The sequence below is a fragment of the Ictidomys tridecemlineatus genome, chromosome 12 (assembly GCF_052094955.1).
Source record: "Ictidomys tridecemlineatus isolate mIctTri1 chromosome 12, mIctTri1.hap1, whole genome shotgun sequence".
NCBI classification, from domain to species: domain Eukaryota; kingdom Metazoa; phylum Chordata; class Mammalia; order Rodentia; family Sciuridae; genus Ictidomys; species Ictidomys tridecemlineatus.
In genome coordinates this window covers 27,384,151-27,407,893 of record NC_135488.1, presented here as the reverse complement: position 1 = coordinate 27,407,893, position 23,743 = coordinate 27,384,151, and the positions used below count along the sequence as shown (strand labels likewise).

The 23,743-nt window shown below is 33.5% G+C and overlaps 1 protein-coding gene across 1 annotated transcript in view; it reads left to right on the top strand.

The window, feature by feature from the left end:
* The window catches only part of LOC144368933 (sodium/potassium-transporting ATPase subunit beta-1-interacting protein 2-like), a 565,595-nt gene that overhangs the window by 140,762 nt on the left and 401,090 nt on the right, over positions 1–23,743 (top strand). Inside the window, exon 3 of the mRNA XM_078027889.1 lies at positions 5,924–6,004. Coding sequence (XP_077884015.1) covers positions 5,924–6,004 — 81 coding nt within the window. The remainder of the gene's footprint in view (positions 1–5,923; positions 6,005–23,743) is intronic.

The window sequence follows — 23,743 nt, the reverse complement described above, 5'->3', positions numbered from 1 at the left end:
TGTATGTCTTATTTGATTTTGGCATGCATGTTTTAAAAAATATTCACAGAAAATATAATGGCAAAATTACAATAAAGTGATACTTGTATTTTCTCAGTTTGCTCTCTCTGATTTTCAATAGTATCACTATTTTCAGTGATATTGGTAAGTTGATACCATTTTTGCAACCTAGTAAAAAAAATTTTACCAAAAAACATTCCTATAGATTGCATTGATTGCAAATCAATGATAAATATAAATCATATCTGTAGTAACCCAGTTATATATCATAATGTTGCTCTATATCATCTATTGTAATCTTTACTTCAAGAAGATGATATTCTATTGTTCTTGAAGTAAAACATGAAAAATGATTCTCCATAGCATTCCTATGCAGCAGATGCTATGAGGAAGCAGTATAGTATATTACTGTGCTACTATATTCTGCTGATACTTAATGTGAATCAATCTAGTTCCTAACTCCTTCTCCAATTAAGCATCATGTGGCAAGAAATCACATCCCCTAATGATGGAGGTACTATCACTAGGTAATAGTTTTCCCTACTTGGTAATTTTAAAGAGAAATTTGCCAAGTATTTTAGACATATTTTAAAATGTTTGAATATATCAACATTCAAATCATACATTTTATATCAGGCATTTTGGTGGTAAACAAAGCCAAATATTATCTCTGCCTTTATGGAGTTTGTAATCCAACAGCAATCTAAATATATTAAATAAAGGAACTAAGGTAAAAGAAAGAGAACAATGGAAGAGAAGAGTTTAAGATAAATTTTACTCAGGGTTCATGAGGAAATCATTTTCTTATAAAAATTTTCAAAATGTACTTGTTAAAACGAAATAACAATTTTTAAAAATGTAGTTATTATTGAATATTTTGCTTAGTAACCTTCTTATTAGAAGTCTTCTAGTATTTAAAAAAAATTACCTGATTAAAAAGTATAAAAATATTTCCTTTGAAAAGATGAAATATTGTCTAATATTATATTTTTCTAATATGTTTCTCTTTCTGTGTACAAAAAGGAAAACTAAAACAATAAATTACTAGTCAAACCATATTCTTAAGTCCTCTTTTCAAGTACTGTTTGTTTTGACACTTTTAAAATACTTATTTATTTTTTAGTTATAGTTGGACACAATACCTTCATCTTTTTATTTATTTATATGTGGTGCTAAGGATCAAACCTGCTGAACCACAACCCCAGCCTCAGGCACTCCATGTTTTCTTTAAGTAGACTTTGCAGTCATTGTGAGAAATACAAGATGTTTGTCTTAAGTAAGGGTCTTTTTTCCCCATAATTTTTCTTGAAGAAATTATTTTGCAAACCCAATGCCATAGTATTCAGTTTTCCTTAAAGTAATTTATAAATGTAATAAAATTTCAACAAAAATTGAAAGTTGTAAGTATGCATATGAAGAAGAACTTGACAGACTGAAAATTTGTATGCATTGTGCATGTTATATATATTTTATAATTTAAAAATATATATTTTAAATTTAGGTTAGCTTTACTGTAAGAGAGAGAAATGGCAAGCCATTTGCAGTGTCATCAATTGTAACTTGTTATTTTATAATAAAATTTTTGTCAACCTTTTCTTTCTAGTTTATCTTTCTAAATATTACACTAGTGCATATCTAAGTCTAGCCAGAACTTGAGCCTATCATGACTGAGAGCTTTAATTATTTTTTTCTTTAGCTAATTAGACTTCATCTTTGGAGTTAAAAATACAACATGGAAAGCATGATGATTCTATTACCTTTTACAAATGATAGTTTAAAATATGTAGCTGGAGATTCAAGTTGAACCAGTTTCTCAAATGGTTTACTTGGTGCCTCAGATATCAACTCTTAAAAAGTGAATTTCATCATACAATGGAATTTGTCTCTCACTACAGATAGCATCTGAAAGTTTCTTTCTGAAACATAGAACATAAGATTCTTTCCACAAGAAAAAAAAAATGTTCCCAGCAAGTTTAGTTTTTAGAAGAAAACTACAAGTTAGATGATAGATAGCAAGTGTGATACTTTGTTATCCTGTTAGGCTGTCTCTCCTGAGCAGAACATCCTTTCCAATTATACTCAAACTGAACAACTGTCAATTATTTCACATCCACTAGCTGTAGCAACTGGAAAGAGGGTAGTGTAGATCTTTATGCTCAAAATAATTATGACTATGCTTAAGAATAGTATGAATGGAGGGGGTTATGGATAGAATAACTCATAGACCAAATTACAAGGAATTACAAAATCTTCACCAATATTCGGGCAACTAGGAACAACCCATTTGGAAGATATTGGTTCAGATAAATACTAGCTAAGAAAATAGAAAGGCAAACATAGAAAATAATAATTGAAATAAATTTAGAGAAAGAAGAAAGGATGTCAAAGAAACTTAAATAAGGCAGTTGATAAGTTAAATGAGATACAGTTAAAATAGATAAAATGTTGCCTTAGAGTAAAGGTAAATCAGTAATAGCCCTCCACAGCATTAGTGTGACTTTCTGTGTTAACTAAAGGAACTACACTATTAAAGGTGATGATTCTGTTTTACAAGACTATGATGTTTAGTGATATATGAGGCTAACTGGTTTATAATAAAATATAAAAGGAAAATGGTAAAGTGAAAGTAAATGCAAAGAATGTAAAGGAACTTTTACTCTGCTCCTTCACTGCATTTGCTCCAGGGTGGGGATAGAAGGCGGATGGGGTGGGGGTGGGGGTAGGAGAGAGGGTAAAAGAGGTGTATAAAATTATGAACAATAATTACTGTGGAAAAAAAAACAACTCAGAAAATAGATAGAAAATGCTTTATTACACAATATACTAAATCAGAAATAATAATGTATTTTAATGACACTAAATGAAAAAGAGGTTTGTTTCATAAATGCCATGTAGCTATCAATGATGACATTAATATATATTTAAAAAGCCACAGTTCAAAGTGAGAACTAGGTTGAACTGAAAAATAAACCAAGTTCCCAAATTCAATTACCTGAGACAATGTTTTATAAAAGTTAATATAGGAAGTATATTTTTAATATACTAGGGAATAAAATTTATAGGATTACTACTATAATAACAAGGGAAGATAATAATATAGTATAATCATTTTAATAAAATGGAAAATATACTGAGAACTCAAGTACTGAGCATTTTCAAATATTTCATCTTTATTCTCCTTTAAGCCATGTGAGGTTTCTATTAATAAGCTGTTTTACCTTTGAGGAAACTGAAATATACTATGACCCTTTGACTTGAATAGAGCCACAGAGTTCCTAACTGATAAAACCAGACATTAGATTCCAAATACTTAATCTCTTTATGCTCTTTATTTGTAGGTGACCCATTACCTTACTTATCCTTCCAGAAAGTTACTAACCTTACTGGCTAAAACAGGACATTTTAGCTTGATTTGTAAACATACCAAGTATAATTTACATCAATATTTATACACAAATGTTAGTAACTAATTATAAATGATGCTTAAATTAATCTTAATGAAGATTCTGTATTCTTATTTCATATTTAATAGCTATCATTGATACAGTTGGTATACCATGCATGCTCTATGGAATCAAATACCACTTTTAGCCCTTAATGAACTTACTATGAAATTCCAGTTGTGAAATATAAAGGCTGCAGCATTGACATTCTTTACTGCTGCATCAGGAAGCATGCCTTCCAATAACAAATTTCCAGGAATATTTGATATGTGTATAACAGCTCCTACCAAATATTTTACTGTACTAATACATCATTTTTTAGTACACAGTGTTTATTTAGCTCTCCATCGCAAATATAGTGGGGTGGGGAACATGTATCCTTATGAACAAAGAACATTATAAATTATTACAATCTGCCTGGATGCTTGATTCCACTCCACTTGCTTCTTTCTCACTGAAATCTAATGACTAAAACCTGTAGGCATACATTTTTCTCAGCCTTTTACCTTTGAAGCAAGAACCATTATTGTAGTTTTAAGACTGAAATCTAAATTTGAAAACAGAAAAATAGTTATAGATTTTTGTGGTTTTTTATTGTTTTTAATTATAGTGAGATGAATATTCTTCACAATATTGAGCCAACCTAAAAGTCTCATCCATTATTTGCTCTGAAACTGAAGTTTCTCTCTAACTGAAGTCTGCTCAGTTTCCTGATCCTGTCTCCATTTCCCAGTCCTCACCTCAAATATCCTCTCAGTCCCCTTCTGTTGTCTTGGACCACTTGGTTTGGCTTTCATACTCTACTAAGCAATACACCTATTCAGCATTTTGATAAACCCATCACTTTTGAGAAACAGCTAAGTCACCATTTAGTACTACATAATCATATCATAGAATTCTCATTTCTGACACTAGCTTTCCAGGTTACTAGTCATTGATTTATTGATGATTTTTCTGAATACATATTTTGCCAAAAGTACTAATTGGGGAGCTTAAGCATATCAACACATATATTTAAAGTCGTTTTTCTCAAGGAGATTATCATTGTACATTGGAAAATGTATGCAAATAATTAAATATAAGACATTTGCAATAAAATCAGGATAGGCAGAGTCTATTCACATAGTACATGGAACTCAGCCAATTCTGATTGAGTATAACTCAGGAGATGATATTTGAGTTGACTGCTGAGGAAAAATAAAATAGTGATAGGTGGTAAGAAGACTACATAAAGGGAATAAAAATTGTTGAAGGATAGAGGAGTAACATACAAAACAGCAAAGGGATGGGAAATAGCTCTCCAGGTACATGGACAGGAAGTATTCAATGTGCCTGGAATTCAAGATTACTCAAGGGATTAACTGAAGCATGTGGTTCAAAAGATAATATGGTACAAGGTCACAGTTTTGAACCATAAAATAAAGACTTCAAGCTCACCATGGAGAGAATGGAAATCATGAGCATTTATTTAGCAGGAAGTGACATGTTACCATCTTTTTGCATTTTTTAGAAAATCCTACCTGCTATTTTCTCTTTTGACAGGAACCTCTCACCACCAACCTTCCAATCTCCACTCTAATTCATTAAATCTGAAGTTAGCTTGATTCACTTCTAGGAGGTGTTTGACCCCTTGTGTTAATGCAAGTGATTTTTATTTTCCAGGCTATGCTATGTGATCTTTCCGTCTTCTTTCCTCTTCTCAGGTTAAATGCCTATTTATATTTCCTGTATGATTACCGTATTTTTTCTTATCTATTTCTTGACTTGGATGCAGGGAGCATTTATCTTTGGCATTTGTATATACAGGGTTTTGCTAGTATGTTGTCTTCTAGATTCTTCATACTTGTTAGTTGACTGAATCACCAAAAGTATGGGTTGGCAAGAAAATTTGTCATCCCTACAGAAGTTACACTAACTGGACAGTGAAAGGAAGTTGGGCATGGTAGCTATACAGCTATTGTTGTGGGAGATTATAAGAGGATAAAGTGAGAATGTGAGTAGAGAAATGAAAAGGAGACACCAAGGAGAGAAAAGCTGATTAGATGGAGGACTGATTTGAAGAGGATCCTAACTTGGAGAAAGGTCATACATTGTCCTATATAAGGACAATTTTATTGGATGAAAATATTAGTTTTTTTAATATACTTAATGTTTCTTTTGGAGAAGCCATTATTTTATGTATCTAGAAGCTGAAATAATTCACCCTTAAACCAGAAATGTGGTTGACTAATTACTTTGTCTTAAAATCTAAAAATCTTCCTTCAGTAAGTTTGAGCTATAATAGTGTAAGATTCCATAACAGTGAAAGGAAAGCAACAGAGAGATGAAATTATATCTAGTCCTGTTCCTTGGAAAGAAGCAATATCTAATATTTCCCCTGAATCTTATGAATTAGGAGTACAGAAATTCAAGTTCTTTTTTAATCTTACACAGCATATTCCCAATTAATTCCTTGTCACTTCTCTCTTGCTTTTCCACAGTATGCTGTCTGGCTAGTCCTCTGGGTTACCTGGAACGTGTTTGTTATCTGCTTCTATCTGGAGGCTGGGGACCTCTCAAAGGTAATGCACCACCCCATTTACGGGAGTCATCAGTAGTGTGATAACAAGTCTCTTCCTAATGAGGGCAGTCTCACCCTGCTCTTGTTACCTAGATGCACCTGTCAAGAAGGTAAACTGAAGGTGTTTTGATTTATATCTCTGCATTTCCATCATTGGAGATATGTTTGATGTATCACAAAACTATGCTTTTGTGTTTTTAAGGAAAACAAGTGTGAAATATTGATGAATATAGTGATCATGCATTGTGCTTTTATAACATTTACTGATGAGTGATTTTTGAAGTTAAGTAGGATTTTTTTTTCATAGAGAAAAATGGATGATTTTTAAAATCAGTTTGCTTATCTACTAAACATTTTCCTCATTGAGCCCAAATTGTAGTGCAATAATTCAAACAATTAAGGGGTTTTAGTTGAGTAAAGATTTTACCAGAGGGGTATAATTTGTTACAAAATGATCAAAATAAAGACTTAATTCTTCAATAATCTAGAAAAGACTTAAAGTGCATTTTAAATTCATATTTCTTTGTTCAATATGTTGTAAGCACATGTATCACTTTTGTATATTCAACAAGAATGTCTTTACTACTGAAATAATATAGTTTTTTGATTTCGGAATCACCATCCTCCTCCTCCACCTTCTTCTTTTTTTTCTTTTCTTTTTTTTTTTTTTGCAATAAAATTGGTGGCAAAGAAGTTAACCAAGGTCATCCCTTTTAGGTAGCTGTAGATCTTGATTCTTGAGAGAGTTTCAAGCTTGTACTTCTTATCAACTTTGAACAATAAATATTTTAGAATGTTCTTTTACTTACTCCTTATTAAAGTGGAATATTCTACAAAGATGCTGAGAGTTTTAAAACTCAGAGCTGATCACATGCTTTATAAAGAAAAAGAAAGAAGAGAGGGAGGGAGGGAGGGAGGGAAAGGAAAGGAAAGGGAAAGGGAAAGGGAAAGGGGGAGGGAAGATCCTGCAGACTACCTTTACAGGGCCATATACTTTGGCAGGATAGAGAAGCGGGAATGATAATAAGGGTATACTCATTTACAATGTAGCATTCTTGAGTTTAAGAAAACACTCAGCATTTTTGGTGTTGTTCATTTATTATTGAACTGTGATATGTGGCTTTATATCAAGTAGAAATAACCTTGATTTATTTTGGTTCACTGACAAAGATAAAAGGTGGATAAAATGGTGATATTATGGTATGAGAAAGAACTAAGGCTTCCGAAACATGTTTGAGGATCAGACTTTAGAGGAGTCCTCACCCTGGCCAACAAAATTTTCCCTAGTGGGTGGTATTTCTGCCATTTTGGGTGGCAGCAATCCTTTCAGGAAGGTAGAGAGTCCAGTGCAAATCAATTGAGGCCTCTCTAGGAGGGACACAGATAAAAGGGCTGCTTACCCTCATATTTGCCTCTATGCAGAAAAGCAAACAGGCCTCTTCAACAACGTGAATTCCTTATATATGTCTCTGCTGCTCTATAATCCACTTTCTTCAAAGAAATTTCACACTGCAATGACTTTTAATGATATTTTCTATTTAAAAAACTTGTAAGGAAGGTATTCAGGCATACTGGCTGAGTAAAATGATTTCGGCAGATCGTAGAATTTGTTTAATATAAAAAACAGAGATGTGAGTCAAGCTGGTTGCACAAGTTCTGTGTAATTGTGCTCACTATGCCACGTGATGACTGCAGGCACAGAAGGCAGCTTGGGGTCTCCTGACCTCAAACAGGAGCACTGAAATCAGAGTGAGGACACATCCTGCAACATCACAATTCCAGAGAGTTGCAATCCAGAGGATCATGAGTTCTTGCAGTGCTGGCAGGCATATGACACCTATTCCTTGGCGATGAAGCAGTTAATAATACTTCCTTTTGTTTTCATCTTATACACCAAGGCTAGGCTCTGCAGAGCACATGAAAATTTAATAATTTCTTTTTTTAACAAATAATCTAAAGTAAAACCATAAAGGGCAAAGTTATGCAGTTATCTGTGCTGCGTTTTTCTTCCCTTTGCTGCTCAAAGGGTTAGAGAAAAGTGTATTTATACCATTTAATTCTTTAGTTGCAACTTCCTCACAGTTTTCAAGAATTATAATGCCAGAGGGAAGCAATGGTGATTGAAAATTATATCATATACAGATATATGAAAACTCAAAAATGGCACTCCTGAAACTGCTAATACTTAAGAGTATAGAATACAAATGATTGTTTACTTCAACTCACCAGAAAAATAAAATAACATTTCTACCTTTTGAAGGGGTCAGCTAGTTTGAGGCTTATGGAGAAATATGACAAATAGACCCAGAGAGAAAATTTCATGATCCTTATATACGTGGATGAAGTGTATTTATTTCCATAAAGTGTTTTATAAATAGGTGACTGCTTCATCATAAAGATTGGCAAGAAGTGATAAAATGTAATAAAACATTGACACAAATTTTAGCTACCTGTTTAGAGTTTAGAAGTTTGTGTTGTCATTTTCGTATGCTTTATGCGCCAGAGATTACAGCCATAAAAAAGAAGCTCAGTGTGAACATTCAGTAATGGATGATTTAATTACAATAATATGATACAAAGAACTAACCTGTTTGATTTTAAGTTTTCTTTCAATACATATGGCTGTATTATTAATATATCTTCTTCAATGAAAATTCTATGAAAATCTAACATTGTTACTAAAGACTTAATGTTTCATTTATTATCTCTCTCCTATCTAAGGAAAAATAAATTATTTAATTAATTATTTCACCAGAGAAGCTGCTTTGCAAATATTTTATCTTACTTAAATTAACAAAATAGGGCTGGAATTGTGGCTCAGTGGTAGAGCGCTTGCCTAGGACAGGTGGGACCCGGGTTCGATTCTCAGCACCACATAAAAATAAAGGCATTGTGTTGTGTCCATCTACAAAAAAGATTTATATTCTCTCTCTTTCTCTCTCTCTCTCTCTCTCAAAAAAAATTAACAAAATAATGGGAATATAAAATAAAATGGTAAATGATAGCAACAAAAAATACACATGGCATATTAACTATTTACACATTATTGTTATTAGATTAGATATTAGCAATGAAAACATTCTGAAGCATCCCTCAATATGTTATTCCTGGGTTGATATTTTAATGGTTGCCCTGTTAAGGAAACCAAGATCAAATTTATCTTTATCCAAAAGTGCTAATTTGTTAACAACTGCCTTTTGTGGGGAGTGGGTATGAGGAATTGAACCTAGGGGCACTTAACCACTTAGCTACATTCTCAGCCCGTTTTATGTTTTACTTTGAGACAAGATCTTGCTATGTCGCTTAGGTTCTGCATAGTTGCTGAGGCTGGGTTTGAACTTGTTATCTTCAGTCGATGGGATCATTATGTCATAGGCATGCACCAGCTTTCAAATGACTTTTCACATTAAGTGTCGTATGGGCTATTATATTAATAGTTTTCAGAATTTCTCATATAAATAAATAATATTGTTTTGTTCAACTATTCCTGACACTTTGAATTTTTTTGTTCATATATTCAATAGAGAGAAATGGAAATTAATCCCGGCCGTTAACTGCATTCAGTAACTTTGAGAGGAGGAAAGATATACCATTTCCCACGTAGCAATGCTTAATTTCAAAGTACTTTGTAATTAGAGGAAAAACGCATATAACATGGTATATATGTATTAGAATAACTGCTGGGGAAAATGAAATATATTAAATAACTTTTTAAATAGTAATACATAAGCAAAACTCTTAGTGATATTCTCATTAAATGCAAAAATATTTTATTAGATTTAATAAAGTAAATTATTGAGATTGAAATTATTTTCTACCACTTTTCTTCAAATGATTTTTGTGATCTCAGTCTCTACTTTTATGAAGTGTGTATTATCATTAGTGAATGATGTATCATTTTGCAAAATAAAACAATAAACATATAGACCTCAAGGAATTATTTTACACTTACAAGAGCTGAATTTGTTTTTAGTTAAATTTGTGAGAGTAGGGACCTAGTACAGATCAGGTTTCATTATACCTGAGATGCCTTGTTAAGGAGAGCCAAAAGTAATTAGTTTCATCCAGTGATATGTGTGCTTCAGGATGAACACATTTGAAAGCAACTTCTGGAAAGCTGTTCCATTTTTATAATTTTGATGGTTACTTCAGATATCTAAATGTAAATTATTTTAAAAATTTGCTATTTAAAAGGCAAAAGAATGTGCTCTGTTTAAGCTTTGGGGAATGAAATTGCTTTCTTGTGAATATAAGAGATAGGGGGAGATAAAACCTGTCATACTCAGTTAGCTAGGGAACAAATAGGGAACAAATCCTTAAAACCAGATACAGAAAGATGCATAATAACATTCTATTACAACAATCTCAGTTTTATTTCTCTTATAACAAAATGCATCATTCATTTAGAAGGGTATCCAATAGGCTAATATCAAAAAAAAAAAAGCTTTTGTAGCCCTATATGAAATATGGTAGTATGGAGAGAAATCTGTTGTAATCATTTTTATTTAAATTGATACTTTTTAAATAATTAAAAAATCTATTCAATTACTATTAAAGAAGACCTATAGTTACTAAAAGTAAATTCAACAACTATCAAGAGGACAATATTTTGGATTTATAGGTTCTTACTTTGTTTTCCTTACTGTAAAATGTATGTAGTATAAGATCCCTTCAGTTAACTATCACTGACCTAATTAGGATAATTTTGAAATTTAAAATTCCCAACTATCCAAGTACTTTTTCATTTAGTGTATAGAGGAAAATGTTCCATGATTAGTGAAAATTGGACATAATACAATTCCTTCCTAAATCTGTAAATGAAACTTCCTATTGCCATTTGGTTAGCCACAACCTCCATTATTTTTCTTGATAATTCATTGAATTATTGTGCTTATTTTTTTAAGTTCTTTAATTCTCTCTTCTTTGTTTTTCTTTTCTCCTTCTCTGTGAGAAATAGGGTCCTTGAAACTTTTTACTTCTCTGGCTACATTGTTTACTTGAAAATGCCACCTATTGTCATAATATAAACTATCATCTTTACACCATGTCTACCAGATTTGTATCTTTGGCCCTGACCTTGTTGCTATGTTCAAGTCCCATACCTCCAGCATCCTGCTGGTGTCATGTCAGGTCCATTGTCACCTTAAATTCAACATGTCTAAAAGGATTTATCATCCTCTCCAAGGAATTAAACTTTGTAAGTTCGCTTCATACTAAAAGACAAAAAAAAAAGCAAAAGAACAAAATTCACTGAAAAATAAATTAAAACAGGAACTTTTTTTTTAAAGTAGACTACAGACATTTTTTAGGCTAATTGTATAATCAAGGAAGAACTATATATTTGTATTATATAGATGGTGTTTGTGTGTGAGTGTGTGTGTGTGAGTGTGTGTGTGTGTTGTATTGTAAACTTCAGACACCAACAAGGTGAAAACAGCAGGGATCTGTTGGGGGAATGACTACTCTGGAAAGGTGTTCTCCAAAGAGAAGCCCTGACCTTTTAAGATGCTGTTTCCTGGAGGCATGTGCTGATTTTAGGTGAGGTCAGAGGCTTGGAATTTGGGCTTTGAAGACGTAGAGGACTATTTCTGAAGAATTTATAAATCATCACAGCTTTGAGAGAAGCAGACTCAAACATATGGACATTTTTTCTGTTAGGGCATTTGGTGAATTCTGTACAAAACTTAAAATATAAATGAAAAGATTCTTAAGAAATATAGTGAAAAATTTTTGTCAGTCTGGTAAAATGAGACTGAAGTTAGGGGAAGAACTATATAGGATAAATCAGATTTATCATTGCAAATACCTGGAGAGGGAGTCAGGGAAAAACTAAAAGCAGACTGAACATTACCAGGCTAAAATCCAGAGTCAACTCAGAATTGTCCTTGATTGAACTAAGTTGATTACCCATCATTTTATCTGTCTAGTTAAGGAAAGGGCAGACATCTTAAAGAGAAAGCATTATCTCAGGCCTTTATGGTTTATTTATGTGCATAGCAGACAATTGAAAATAGCTACACTTGCTAAAAGAAAGAGCCTCATAATTAAAAGTGAGAAAACAATGAACAATTGAAATGCACCAACAAATGATTCTGATATTTTAATGACCTAATAAGGACTTTAGAAAATAAAACATGTTGAAGAGAATCAAGGGAAAAACTACAGAGAATATGTTGAAAGATGAAGAATTTATCCACAAAGAGTTGATATCTATATGAAAAGTCAAAAGGAAACTCAGGAACTAAAAATAACTTAAAAATAAATTCATTAGGTGAGTTTAATAGTAGAACCAAAAAATTTAGAAGATTGGTCAATTTGAAAATGAGCTTATAGAAAATATACAAACTCAAGCACGGGGAAAGATTAAAGGACACCTAAAAAGAATTCAAAAAACGGTAAAGGATGTCAGAAACATATGGGGCTTAGTGAACTGAAGTCCTAAAAGAAGAAAAAAATATATAATTGGACTGAAGCAATACCTAGAGTGAAAATGACAGATAATTTTCCAAAACTGTGTAAATACATCATTGCAAAAATTTAAGATTGTTCCCATATGCCAAGTGGAATAAATATCAAGATGACTGCATATGGGTAGACATGAGTAGGACTTTTGCAAAACAGAGATAAAAATCTTAAAAACACTGAAGACAGGAGACACATTGCCTTCAGAGAAACAGAAACAAGAATTGACTCTTCAAAGAAATGAAGAACCTAGAAGACAAGTGAGTGACACCTAAAAGCACTCCAAAAGGCCAACCTACAATTTTATACTCTGAAGAATAGAATAAATAAGGTGAAATAAAATAATTTTCAGACAAGAACTCAGATAACCAATTATCAGAAAATCTGCACTAGAAGAAATGCTAAATACCTTCCCATAAATTTATAAATAATTTTATCATATTATTTCTTACTATATTACATAAATAACAATAAATACAAATGCTAAACATCTCCCCAAATCTTTATAATTAATTATATGGTATTATTTTTTCTCTGTTTTATTATATTTATTATATTACTTATTTCCTACTAAACTTCAACTTCCTAAAAGGCTCTGTGTTATCACTGTTTAGGAGAATGTCTGCCCCTGGCCACCACACAGTAGAAAGAAATTATAGAATCAATTAAGAATGTTTTCGTTGTTTATAAATAATCACACTTAATACAACATAAAACAAAGGCAACAAGTTTCACTTATCAATATATTCTAATTATTTGTTTGCTCAACTGTCCCTTCTTCAATATTGGGTTCATGTTTTATTCATTTCTGAGACCAAGAGAAATGCCAAGCATATTAACAATGCTCATTAGAATGAAACCGAATGGCAATAGAGTAGATTTCATAATTATCCAGACCCACAAATACAACAGTGGGGGGTCCTTCCCTTTTACTCCATTGTTACATGGAGAGTAGGATGGGATGTGTGTCACTCAGGATTGGTCTAGAATCCTTTGTTGGTAGCAAGCACAGGGAAGTTAATCAAACAGCAGGCTCCCTAGAATCATGCTTTCCAAACAGGATCATATGAGTCACTCCTGGAGACATTTTTAAAATATGGTTTCTGATTTCTTTGGAGTGAGGCCTAGGTCTTTCATCCATAACAAAAAATTCTACCTGTTGACATCATTTGTGCATGGAACACACTATTTGTTCTAAGTATTACATTACTGGGAGCCTTCACATAGGCACAAGGAGAGTTCTTGATTTCCCACCATCTTTTGAAGCAGGGATTGTAACGCAGAACTTGGTATTCATGCATAAATAGATTTATCTGTTGATTTATTACTTAATACTGACTGTAACCAATATATCAAGCAAAGCAACCTAATATATTAGCTAAGGTCTGAGGAGAACTTGTGTTTAAATTCATTCTAGAAAACCCATGTCTTACATATCCTTCCTTTGTGCAGCAAAATCCCATTCAGAAATATCCACATAGGTTCCTTCAAAGTGGAGCTGATTCCAAAATTGAGTTGGTCCTGCAAATTTATTTGCATCATTTTTATTATTATAATTGAATTCCCAGAAGCTGAGGATACCAATTTTCAGGGTAATGAATCTATTGTATGCTTAGTGCCATTTTGGTTGAAACTGCAACTACTTCTGAAAATCCTCACTTTGATATCAGCCTTCCTTAGTCTTATTAAAACAGTGTAAATAATGTCACAATTCTGTTCTCGCCATCAAAATCTAGATGGCATTTATAGGTTCTATGGCTCCAGTAACTGCTTAAATTCTACTTAATTTACTTTTTTTTTTCTGTTGTTAATACCCCATCTAAGTGCCTCTGTATCAAGACTCCTAGTCTTTTGTGGCGCTTAGGAAGTGTCTTCAGTATTGAAAATAGGACCTTCCATATAGAAGAGTTCCCTGAGAACTAGCAAAGTCCTGGGAATGAACAAGCATTATTTCTGCTGAATGACTTACAGCTGTCATGAATGTAAACTGTTGATAGAAGGTTTTGTAAGGGAGCAATGTGAATGGACAGCCTGAGCTGCTTGATAGAACAGCAAAATGATCTTCTAGCAGAACGGCAGACTTGACTCCCAGGAGTCTCCATGCTGCTGGCCAAGTTCACTGTGACAGCCTGAGAATGTTGACTCAGCTGTCACATGCTGATCTGCTACTGATTCAAAGGCATACCCTATCTGACTACTGTAAGTCCTTTTGCTCTGTTCTCTCTAGAAATGGCCTTGAATGGTTTCATCTATTGTTTCCACTCTGTTATGAAAAAGTAAAGTGTGTGCAGATTTTCCTACATAACCTTTCTTTCTCAGTAATGTTTTGTTTTTATAAGACAAAATATTTGATTCCAAAGCTAATATTTTCTGATGCGGACTTTGAGAAACTCTTTTGGAAGTTAAAAAAAGCAGAAACTATTTATTTTCTGTGTTCCTACTAAAACAACACTAGTTCTCTTTGAAGCCATGAGGATGCCATTAACTCACAAGGAAAAGTTTGCAGAAAGTAACTATGAAAAAATAAAAGTACAGAATTTAATATTCTGTGATATTCTCTGCTAGAAACAAAACAAAAGAAGAATGATAAGTAGCCTGAGAAATTGGCATACTTGTTTGTCTCCAAAGCCTACTCTATGAAGATTATTCTAGAACAATATTTTTTATTCTGTGCCCAAATTTAAAAAGCTATGCTTTTATAGGTTTATTATACACTGAGCAATTTTAAATTACTAAAATATATTTGCACATATATTCATGGCTTTACATTTAGAAGTATTCAAAATAAAATTTTAAAACTACTGAAAACCATTGAAATTTTTGAAAAACCTTGGATTATCTAGTCTAAATTAGAATTACCTATTAAATGGGCTCTTAGATCCTGAAATGGTTTCAGAATTTAACTTACAATTATGTCTAACTGGTCCAACACAGTCCCTAGTGTGCTCTCAGTCTTTGACAAGGTCTCTGATGACCTTATCAAAATTACCCCAAACATGACCCTTGCAACTCTTGTACAAACCTAATTGGGATAGGTGGTTGTCAAATTAGCTTTAAAGAACAGACTATCAATGTCTTTGCCTACAGATTCACTTTAGGACAATTGATGCTTTGATGAACTGAGAGATGTTATATAAACTTCAACTCAATGGATATTCAATGGTGAAATCTTTTTTTTTTTTTTTTTTTGCTTCTAGCATGCAGAGTTATTTGGCAAAGAAAGAGCAAATAAGTGACTATTTCCTATGCCTTTCATATGGTAACAAACCTACACTATTCTGCTCTGTATTTAAACTTTACATTGAAAATGCAGTTGAACCTTTGGAATAGTAGTTGAGTACACTATAGGTAACTAGGGAGCAATGTTCAGAAAATAGTATGTTATTAGACAAAGCAATACAAAGAAAATGAGACTATTTAACTCTCCTGATTAAGAATTGCATGAAGAAATTTTGAAATATTTAAGTTTTAAGATAGCATTTAAAGTGTTACTTCCCTTCTTCCTCTTTAAAGATTATATATTTTTTAAAATTTTAATAAAGTAAAATGTATACCAGCCTGTTGCAATCAGAAAAGCATCATAGAAGGGCAAAAAGAGGAGAATGACTCACTAATAAACAGCCATTTGTGGAATATAATTAGTTTTTCTTTTTTTCTTTCATTAGCGCATGTAACCTGCCAGAGAAATGAGTCTAATGGTAATTGCAGGACTCCAGGGTTTTCACACTCAGAGGTGTAATATATAAAACTGAAGTAATTAGGAGGTATTTCAAGAAATGTCATCTTTCTTATAGTATAAAAACTAGGCATTTTTGTAGCAAAGTAGCTGCATTGATACCATAGGGACACACTGTTCCTTTCCTACTCGGATGGAAAAATCTCTAGTGACAGGTCTTCAAATCTTTTATTTGAATCACAAGTGAGAATGAGTTTGGTGCTCTCAATTAGTCCCAAGTGGGGAACCAATATCACACAATTTGGCACACTCCTGAAGAGATCTGTAGCTATATAGTCACTCTGAAGGGTTGTGACCCTCTTGGGGGCACCCCCACTATGCTAGATGAATCAGGCTGTTGCAGAATAGACGGACTTGAGCTTCTGCACTCTGATTTTATGAGTACAATTAATCCATTAAGCATTTTTTACACCCAGACCCCCCACTACTTACTTTTTAACGCATTTATATAGAATGTTAACTGCGGCATCATAGTGTGAAGTATAATGAGTTCAATTTTTCTTGTCTTTCTGCTTCCTGTTTCCCCTCTTCTCAATAAAAAAAAAAAAGATAACTGAGTTTAATATTGCCAAATAACCAAATAGTTAGTGCTGTTGGATTTTTTTCCCCCTCTTTAAGTTATCTCTTAAGGCATACAAAGTTAGAAGTGTCATTTGCAAACAAAGGAAGCAGAATAGTAACTAATAGAAATAATGGATAATCACAGTGTAAAATAATGTGAAGAGTATGGCACTGCCATCTTCAAAAGATGGACCCTCTTAGTTTGTGACTAGTTTCTCTTTTTATTAAGATTGTAAGTTCCATCAACTATTGTTTTCTCTCAGATAGGTGAGAAAAATATACACATATTCTAGATGAGATGTATAAAGGTTATAACATTTTCCAGGTTTAGATCACTTTCCTGATTGTGAGCATTTTATTTTCTGAATGATTTCATTCTCTTGAGTATTGCATAATATAAAAATCTCTCTACAGAGGCACAGGGGACATGATCCCATTTGGAAATTGTTATCAAACTCTCAGGGTAAAATGCAAATGGAACAAAACCTAGTATTTGGCCTGAAATACAGAATAATAAATCTGAACATACATGAAAATTGAAAAGAAGGGTAAGAAAATTATCTTATGGCATATTCAGAAATTTAGAGAAATTGGAATGGTTTTGATGATTCAGTTATTGATCCTACAAAAGCTCTAATGACAAAAATAATATAAATGATTACATAAGGTCTTATTAATGGAAGAAATTTGACTTCAGTTTCTTATACTTATAAGGTTTTTTATTATCTGAATGGTGATTTGATCATATTTGGGGCCAAATTTCAATTAAAATTATCCCAGGATGTGTTAAAAGCAAAATAACAACATGAAGAGGCAATATTTTGAGCAGGGTGTGCAAGCTCTCTGTCTGTGACATCTACTGCCCTCAGATCTCCAGGGTCTGTTCGATCCGCATTTATTTTTCCTGAAGCTGTCCACTCACTTGAAAAGGTTGCCCTTCCCAGAGAGTGCAAAGCCAGCCTTTCAAATTTACTAGGATTACTGTCCTCAGGATTTTTTTAATGATTTTTTTGTTTGTCTTAATTGATAAACAACTTTAAAAGAGAAGAAACTCAAATTACTTCTTGCTGAGATTTTCTCTTTAGGAAAATATACATTTTGAAAGATGTTAATAAAAAATGTTAACATGAATTTAAAAAAAAATGTCACATGTGGTGTATTTACATTAAATTTTCCTGTATATTCAGAGGGTAACTTTATGTGTCAAAGTTCTGTACATCTAAATTATTGACAAGTACACTTCTTAATCAGCAGTCTGAGTTCCTGCTCAGGTTTTTAAAAATCTCTATACATTATTAAATGCTTCATTAAAAAACTGAAAAATAAAGCTGTATTTTTTAAAATTTTAAGATTATAGTCTGTCACTATAATGAACCCCCAGGATCTAGTGTGTTCCAGGTAAGCAGCCTAATACTGAGCCACATCCCAACACTGAACACTATTCTAAGTGCAATAAAACACTGAATAGGGTAAGAATTATATGATCCAATTTATACTTATAAAGTATTACTATGATTGTTACGGAAATATTCTATGGTAGAAACAAAAATCACAAGAGGAAAATAAATTTGGTTTTATGTCTTAATGAGATAATTTTGGTTTGAATTGAGGGAGTAGCAGTACAGGTAGTGAAAAGTGTGTGTGTGGATATAAGATCACATTCAGTTGTCTTCTTGATATTATATAAGTGAGTTCAACAGGATTTGCTAACATCTTGGATGCAGAACATAGGAAGAGAATGATCAAGATTGATTTCTAGATTTGTGCTCTGAAACATTATAGTTTGGCATTTCCATTTATTGAGGTGGGGAACAAAGGGATCAACTTTGGAAACAGAGGAACATGTGCAGGATCAGTTGCTCTATTTTGTCAGCATTATATCCAAATTGTCCATCAGATATTCCAAAAAGTATTGCCAAGTAGACTATATGATGCATCAGTCTTGAATTCAAGAGGTTTTAAACAGCAGACATGAATCTGAGCCTATAGTATTTAAATAGAGTTTAAAGGCCCCTGAAAGAATAAGATCCCTTAGGAAAGACACAGAGAGATAGGAAGAGTAAGGACCATGCTTTGAAGCTCTCCAACTTCTCAGATCTGAAGAAGATCCAGAAATGGAGACCAAGGAGGAATATTCCATGAGGTAAGAAAGAAATTTAGGGATGCATGTTCTAGGAGTTAATAGGGGTTTGCCTTAAAAACTTAAGATAAAAGGATGATAAATTGTGACAATAATGAAAATTGATAAGTGACTGTTGAATAGCAAAGTTGCCCACTTCAATAAAACTTGGTTTGGTAAAGAAATCACAGTGAAGGCATTATTGAATGAGGTAGTGGAAAATGGAGAAAGAGAGTAAAGTCAGTTTTTTTTGTTCTTGTTGTTGTTGTTGTTGTTTTGTGGGTGTTCCTGTGAATAGCCAAAAAATAGGACAGTAGGAAGAGACTTACGGGAGTCTAAGGATATTTCTTTCATTTGTTTTTACAGCAGCCTTCCAAGAGTTCCACATCTGCAGATTCAAAAAAACCACAGAGCAAAAATACTTTTAAAAATACTGTCCATACTGAACATCTATATACTTTTTTCCCTTGTCTAACAACAACTTGCATAATATTTACAACTGTATTACAAATAATCTAGAGATCATTTAAAGGATGTGGAAGGATGTGTATAGGTTATATGCAAACGGTACACGTTTTAGATAGGGAACTTGAACAGGGTGGATTTGGGTAACCACGGGGCCTAGAATCAACTAACATACTTATTTGGTTTGTTGAATGCTGATATGGAGACACGTTTGTATGATGATGAAACAATAAGAGAGAAAATGATGGTGTGGGAGCAAAGGTCTTAAATAGCTGGGAGAGGATGGAAACTAACACTGAGGTCTGGCCCCTGGGAGGAATGGGGACAGTGAATCTATCACAAGGAGAAAAGGTAGATACACTCAGGTGGTGGATTTACTAGTGAGGCAATGGGGAAACTCACTTTTAAATGCCTCAGCATGATGCAGTATAGTTCAGATGCCATCAATTTTAGTGTAAATGGGGAAAGGAGTTAGAGTTTTGAGAAAACATGGAAATGTGTGCATGAATGATTGACCCTGAAGAAGGTAGTCAGCATTAATTTTTCTAACAATAGTGACACTGATGCACCCAGGCAGCAACATGTTTGCCAAGTGTTTCTTACAATCCATGAAATGACTGAGGCTGGTGGGTGGAGCAGCAATATTGTAGGCCAACACAGCCACTCACCTGAAACTTGCAGGGGAGGGAGACTGGGTATTGAACTACAGGCATTCCATCACTGAACCACATCCCCAGCCCTGTTTTGTATTTTATTTAGAGACAGAGAAATTTTGAATTTCTTAGCACCTCACTTTTGCTGAGGCTGGCTTTGAACTCGTGATCCTCCTGCTTCAGCCTCCTGAGCCTCTGAGATTGCAGGTGTGTGCCATCATGCCTGGTTCACATTCTGCACATTTGAACCAATGAAGCAAATTAAACTCAGAACAGGTTAGTAAGGAAGCTTATTTAGGAGTGATTTTCTATTTGGTTTCTTACACATGAGGTTTTAAATTTTGTCTTCAAATATTTTTAGTAATCAGGGAATTTTTAAAGTATGTTGTCATAGAGGTAATTGCAAACTAGGACAAAGTGTATGTGCAAAGATGTTAAAACATTATTTATATTGGGGAAAATATATTTTAACACCCAAATTCTCCAATAGTGATAAAATTGTTAAATACCTTATGATATATCTATATATAGCTTATTCAGTAGTCTGTTCAAAAATCAGAAAATTATCCTAAGATTTAAATAATGGAGTTGATTCTTTAGGAGAGTATTTAGCACCTGGCTTACAAGGTGTGTCTGTGATTTCTGCCCTTCTTCACCTGGCATTGCTCTGTAATGCACTGCCTTCTGCTGTCCCTCAAACCCTCCACGTAGATTCTTGTTTCAATTTCATTGCATGTGTTATTCCTTCTTTTCTGGCTCCTCAGACTTCATGACTCATAATTCCTCCTCATGTAGACTTCTGGTCTGGTGTTACCTCTCCAAAAAGTTTTTCTTAGAATATTCTATCTAAAACAGTCACTCTGGCTCCTACCCCTATTCCTTGTCTCTACTTCTAAGTATAGCACTCACCAGAGTCTGCCATTACTTCTTTACGTTTAGCTGTTAACTTGCATAACTTCTACCTCTCCTGTGAAAATGGTGTCTTTGACTTCTCATCTGTGTACTGAGAATAATGTCATCAGATGTTCTCTCTCTAAGGGATACAGGATTTAGAAAGAAAGAGAAGACATTTTTAAATGAAGAAGCAGAAAAATATTTAAGTAAGAAAAAATAACACCTCTATACAAAGTATCCTTCTCAGACTTCCATCAAGATCATAGTAGCTAAAACTCTTCACCGTGCTTCCTTCAGTTTACCTATAGCTTAATCTCTGGGTTTTAGATATAGACCCATTGAGAGAGACAATGTCTGAGGGTATCCATGTGGAATTTATGCTGGAGCTTGAATGCAGAAAGTAAAGGAATAGTGTAATTGTGGGTAGCAGGAAAGGCTACAGGAACCATGAAGAGTTTAGAGATTTGAGGTGTTTGCGTGGGGAAAAAACTGCAAAGAAACTGAAATTTTGCAAATATTTAATTGGAGATACAATGTGCTTTTAAAAAGGGTAAAACCCACAATTATGAATAAAAATGGTCCAGCTAAATTGCATACCATACCCAGTCCCCTTTAGCCATATACACACATGCAGATACACAAAATTATTTCTTTTTACCCAAGTGTGATTAAATGAGTTTTGCAAAATGGTTATTTGGTGATATTATTGTAATGCACTTGAATCAAGAATTTTTATAGTACAGAACACAAGTCATTTTTTATTTATCACTTATTTTTTTAGTCTGAATAAAGCAAAATGTTTTCATATAAAAAAAGACAGGCAAATCCGAAGCAGAGAGAACCCCATAGTGTAAAATACATATGTGCATTAAAAACTGCATTAAAAATCTCCTGCAAGGAGAATTAGCTCTAAATGTATGTACTATAAATTTCCCCAGTGCAAATTTAATATGCGCTATATTCCCAAATTTACAAGTTTCTCTCTTTATGAAGTCACAGAACAAGTGACAGATGCAGAGAGCTGTCCACGAGCTTTGTGTAGACTGTGTTGTGCATTGTGGCCTGGTGAATGAGATAATCTGGTGTCTGGGAACTTCCAGTGGGCATTTCCTCTGGTTGACTGCCCAGAGACATTGCGAATTTCTATTCTGCTCTGCTTAGTCCAACACAGCACCAGAGATGAGAGGACCTGCTGTAGGCAGCCACTCAGCTTCTCTGAGATGGGTGAAACCTGCCAAGATGCCATTCAACCTGCTAACTGAAAGACATCAGGAAGCAAGACACCACCCCTGTAACCTTACCCCTGCCTTTGACTATCCATTTAAATAAACCAAGGGAGCCATTTTCTAATTGTTCAGCTCCAGTTTCTGTGTGGGATGGACCTATCAGGAGCTCCCCTTTTAAAACATCTCTTCTGACTTTGTCTTTGGTACTTCACTAATTATTCTAGACTTTAATTTCTCAGATGGCTTCCACCCTCCTTGGAAGGAAGAAGAATCCCCAGACAAGGTGCTGGTCACCTCCCCATAGACATAAGTAAACTTTCTTCTATCAGCTTGGTTTAAGTTCATATCACAGTTAAATGCCCTCCTCATATCCAGCCCAGTCTTCCTTGTGCAATATGAAACAGAATAATGTGATGTATTTTCAAACTATGTTTTTATAAAATTATTTTTATACGTCTTGCAAATATAATTTATCTTGATTTTATTTTTTAGTCTTTCATGAGAATATGACATAAAATCCATGCTATTAATGATGTTTACACTTACTGAGAGGTGTCCTAATTTATAAAAATCAGACACATTTCCTTTAAAATGGATCTATCGATTACATTTTGGGCATGCTTTCTTACAAATTAACTTCTTAATCAACAAATTATTCTCAGTGTAGGAAATTTGGTATTGTCAGCAATGTTGATGGATGCTTGGTGAACAACATTATATTGTATCTTCTATTTAATGTGGATTTTGATTTACAAATAAAGTTTCCTGATCTGTGGAGCCAGAAAAATGTTACTTTAGCAAGGAATTTAATATCATGCAATCTAGATGAAGAAACTATTTAGTATCAGTAGAAATTGGTGTCATTCAATGTCAGTGTACTATTTGACACTGGCTACTTTGAAACATTATTCCACATATTTTCAGATCTTGTTAAATGTCAATACTCCATCATTTCTGTCCCCCACGTCTTCATTTCTTTGTTCCTTCCTTTCTTTATCTCAACAAATAATTTTGAGCAACAGTTATGTCCTCTGGACCCAATGGCCATAACAATAAGCAAGTTAAACCTAGGTCTTCTGCTCATATTTTCTAAAGTCTAATAGGAGGTAATTCAAGCATAATTGAAATGACATATGATGAGATTGAAAATAGAGCTTTCATGAGACAGAAATAGCATCAGAATCTGAGGTTGAAGGAAGACTCTAAGAATTAATATTTCAGGTGAAATCCAAAGGGTTCACCAGGGAAAGGTTGGAGAAGAAGCAAGCCATCCTGATAAAAAGTCAAACCTTGAGTGGCCATGGGAGCAAGAGAAAGAGCAAGAGAATGCTAAGTTATGAGGCTGGAGGATTAAGTGGAGGTCATATGCTTAAAAGCTTTGTCAAGTTCAATAATTTATACTTTACCTTGTGGAGACTGAGAAGTGAGTGGAAGAATTTGGGGCAGTATAGATAGTACATAATACTGTTTAAGATAGTATATACTACTGCCTATGTTTTAAGAAATAATCAAGTGACTCCATTCGTAGGATGCAAAAATATCTTTCACTAGTGCCTACCAGTCACAGATAGGGTCCAGATTTTAATTTTCTCATCCTGAGACACCATCATCCTCTGTTACACGT